This window comes from Henckelia pumila, chromosome 2 (assembly GCF_033568475.1).
Source record: "Henckelia pumila isolate YLH828 chromosome 2, ASM3356847v2, whole genome shotgun sequence".
NCBI classification, from domain to species: domain Eukaryota; kingdom Viridiplantae; phylum Streptophyta; class Magnoliopsida; order Lamiales; family Gesneriaceae; genus Henckelia; species Henckelia pumila.
The window spans coordinates 16,813,507-16,817,950 of record NC_133121.1 but is presented as its reverse complement, the minus strand read 5'-3'; the positions used below and the strand labels follow the sequence as shown (position 1 = coordinate 16,817,950).

General features: G+C 33.4%; 1 protein-coding gene across 1 annotated transcript; it reads right to left on the bottom strand.

The window, feature by feature from the left end:
- Positions 1–869: 869 nt before the first annotated feature.
- Positions 870–2,279, bottom strand: LOC140877284 (uncharacterized). Its single transcript, XM_073280824.1, has 2 exons — positions 1,782–2,279; positions 870–1,697 (listed from the first exon to the last, which is right to left on the bottom strand). The coding sequence occupies exons 1-2, from the start codon at positions 2,277–2,279 to the stop codon at positions 870–872; spliced, it is 1,326 nt and encodes a 441-aa protein (XP_073136925.1).
- Between the last annotated feature and the right edge of the window lie 2,165 nt (positions 2,280–4,444).

Genomic DNA, 4,444 nt, shown 5'->3' with positions numbered 1-4,444 from the left:
TCATCATCCACCTCGGCACTTGGTTTAACTGAGCAGCTTGATCACCAACTCCCTAAAAGCAACGACATGATGGGTGTTTACATTGCACGAATATGTTGTTATTTCGGTTGTTCATGTTTTCTCATTGCAGTTATTCTCCTTCTAGTTCTTCTCATTGTTCTAATGAGACATTGATGAATGAAACTAATCTTTCATTTTAGTAATAAGTTGGATGTCATATTTGAAAAACTTATTGTTTGTTAGTTGTATACCCAATTTGGGTTCAATGGTACCTTATATTAGAAATTACTATACCTAATTTAGCTATATTTGTACTTTTTTTTTGGTCTCAAATTCAACATGCTATTGTACTTTGTAAAAAAAAACTATGGTGCTAAAAAACACAGACACACACCATCACATTAATCAACCTAATAACACAGAAAAAAAATCAAACACAATAATATCAAAAAATTTCCAGAATACAAATTCGACTTAATATAACAACACAAAAGTTTGTCCACAAATAAAAAATGTTCTCGGAAATTAAGCCACAAATAAGAGTTCAACTACTTGAGGCTATCAAAGCAAAACACAAGAGTTTTGTTTTGAATCCCTCAAAACAAAACTTTCAGAAAATGTCATCAAAATGAGGCTATCAAAGCAAAACACCACCAATGCTACGACCAGAACGTGTATGCCTCTTCTTTGGTAAATCCACGGATGATTGTACTTCATTCATCCTCTTCTTCCTGTGAAAATGTAAACACAGTGTATGTCAATAGTGTGTGTCATATAATCTATGTTAGAAAGCAAAATAACTAAGCAAGCAAGACATATAACTGCACTAAATAGTAAGACTGATTCAAGGAAAAGTATAAAAAAAAAACCTATTCTATGGCTTCTTTGCAATTGCGTCTATTATGCTCTCGCTTACGACAACGACCACACTTTGCAACACGTGTTTCAACCTGGGACGGTATCCTCTTAGTCTTCCTATGACCTGATTGACTGCGTACATCAGGAGCATTGATTATAGATCCTTCACCAATACTGTCTTCATTCATGTCAAATGTAGGTATGGGATTAATAATTCCTTTGTACGCTTGACGATACATATCAATGTGAAAATACCGATCACAGAAAGAATATAACGACAAAGACTTCGACTTAATAGCTGCACAAGCATGCTTGCACGGTAACATGTTGATCTCCCAAGCTCTACATGAACAACTCCAATCATTCAAATCAACAGCAAATGATTTATCACCATCAACTACCTCAAATTTTGAACCATATGATCTGTGAACTATCAAGTTTCGAGATTCAATATATGTGCTTGTAAGAGTTTTCTCCTTCTTTGGGCTTAATTCTTGAACCATGACTAAGGTTGTTTCACGACGCTGGTGCATCATGTTCATGATTTGAACACGTATACGATCCACCATACCCACAATTGGAAGATAACGTGCTGGTTTAACCCAATTATTCCAAGATTCAGCCATGTTATTATTCATGACACCCCAACATTTTCCACGAAACAAAGCATTCGCCCAACTTTCAGGTTCTGAATTTGTAATAAACTTTCTTGCAAGATGCATGGATTCTGAGATATTGTTAATGTGTTGCATAAAATCCTGATGAGAAGGGGCATATGCAGCCTTTTTAAACACAGAAAACCAATGCTTCTTGTTGTGTAGCGGATAGCTTCGCATAACCTACAATAACAACAAAATTAATTCATTATTAACATTGAAAAAAAAATAGACTTCTAGAAATTCATATTGCAAATAATTACTAACCTGCTTCACAAAATTGTCCACCAAGTGCCTCAAACAATAAGCATGGTGACTACCAGGAAATAATAAATTAACAGCCTTGATGATACCAGAATGTCTATCAGAGAAGAAGGTGAAATTTTCGAATCCACTGATATGTTGTGAAAGCAGAACACTTCTCAAATTAATACAAAACCATTCCCAGTTACAATCATTCTCGGCATCCACTACAGAATATGCCAATGTAAAAAGATCATCATTAGCATCCTTTCCCACAGCAACTAGGATTCTACCTTTATACTTGTTTTTGATATGAGTGCCATCCAAAAAAATCATTGGTCTACAACCTGTGGCAAAACCACTGGCACATGCATTGAAACAAATGAATAAACGTTTAAATTTATTAGTTAAAGCATCAATCTCGTACTCTGCCATACTTCCTGGATTTGTTTCTCGAACATTACGACAATACCATCTCAACTTATCATAATAATCCTTTTCAGTACCATAGATATCATGCATCGCTAATTCCTTGCCCTTCCAAACCTTGCGGTACTCTAATTCTACTCCATAATCCCTATGTATATCTTTCAACAATAAAGATGGACGATAAGATGGCTCTGCCCTTAATTTTTCTTTTATCAAATTTGCAACCCAAGTTGCATCAGCTCTTGGATGTCCTCTGCCACATAAATTATCTTATCCACATGTATGTTGTAAATTGCACTTTCGAATACCAAATAGATTGTCTGCTTTATGTCTAGAAGCATAAATTCTCCATTTGCAATTTACTTCACTACAAACAACATTAATCTTCTTGCTATCATTTTTCTTATAACAAAATGACCGTCGGGTTGCAACAGAATAATTTTTAATATACGTTCGAAATTCTGTAGCATCCTTAAATGTCTTCCCTTGCCCGCGAATGCAATGTAACCAAGATTCAAGTGAATTTTGTACGTGGATTTGTTCAACCTCATTATCACTTCTAGATTGTGTGTCATCTTCTTCAGCCCTTACGAATTTAATATTCATAAATTCAGAATTCAACATACTATGACAAATGTATTGCACATATATAAAACTACTACTTCGAACTTAAAAATGTAGAAACAATTTCATACGCATCATCATGATTGAAAAAAGAATTTAAAGATGTACAAATAATTTATTAGCTCAATCATGTTTCATAAAGGACTAACCAACTAATATAGAGTTATAAAATTAATATTTTGAACTAAAATATGTATAAACAATTTCACGTGCAAATTCATGCTTCACATGAATTACAGAAGCAAACCGATTATAAAAAATCATCACTAATAAGGTCATAGGGCAGAATAATGAAGGAAAAAAATGTATTTTACCTCTCCATATTGAACCCTCCTCGAATCTAATCTTTCAACTCAGCCCTCAATTCGATCACACTCAGCTTCATACACATGTGAAGATGGATCATATTACGGACATCATCGTTATCATTTAAGGTAACGTACATCTTGTGCTGGGGAGCTAGGTATTGTAATGACATAGATAGAGGATTTATTTCTTCATATTTGCTAGACAAGCTCAAAAATATATCCTCCAAACTACATCCACTAAAAATTGAGATGACAAAAAGTTGACCTTTGCACTTACAGGTACCTAAAAACACAAGGTTGGAAGAAGACCCAACTCCAGATTTCATTTTACCGACAGACAACAAGGCTTTTCTCCAATTAATCAACGATGAAACCTGCTTGAAGCCTCTTTGATTTTTCGTAGCATTCAGCCGAGATTGTGTTACAAACCTCGAACTCGACTCCTAAAAAATGAAGATGGCTTCCAGAGTTCCAATTTAGGGTTGCTTATCGTCTGCCTTCTTGCCCAATTTTCCAGCGTTCATAAGAATTCTTGCGTGGGGATGTCAAGAAAAATTTGGGATATGGTAAAATGAGTAGAAATCGATGGAAATGGGGGTGACCTAAAAATGGGAAAGTTGATCGAGAAGAAGGTGACGGCGATGAGATTTAGGAAAGAGGAGGGAGTTGGATTCGTGATGTAGATAAAGGGATTGTATAAGGTTTGTATAATGTATTTAGAGAATTTAACTTTTAAATTTTAATGTATTATGTATTTAGGGAGTTTAAAATAAAAAATTAATGAAATAGGTAGTGCAAACTCATTTTTTCTGACGCAGGGACTGTCCACAAACTTTTGTTTGTCCATGGGTATTTTATCACAATTCACCCTTAATATTTTCAATAATAATAAAGAGACTATATCAAAATAGTTTATTAATTGATTGCACTTATAATACAATAGTATAGAGAGTTAAATTTACAAATTTAATATGATGTTTTGTAAATAAATTAAAATATTATGTTTGACGGGTTAAAAAATAGCACAGTATTTTTATTTTCTTCAAATATAGTGTGTTTTTATTAATTATTATATTAAATGTGAAACTTATTCTTAATATATATATATACACACACACACGCACACACACATACACACACACACATACACACACACACACACACACACACACACACATATATATATATATATATATATATATATGGTGATAATATCCATCCATATAGGTCATTCATTCATTATATTTATATTACAATAGTATAGAGGGTTAACTTTACAAATTTTCTTATAATCTATTTCTACTATAAAAGAGTGAATGATGGGCA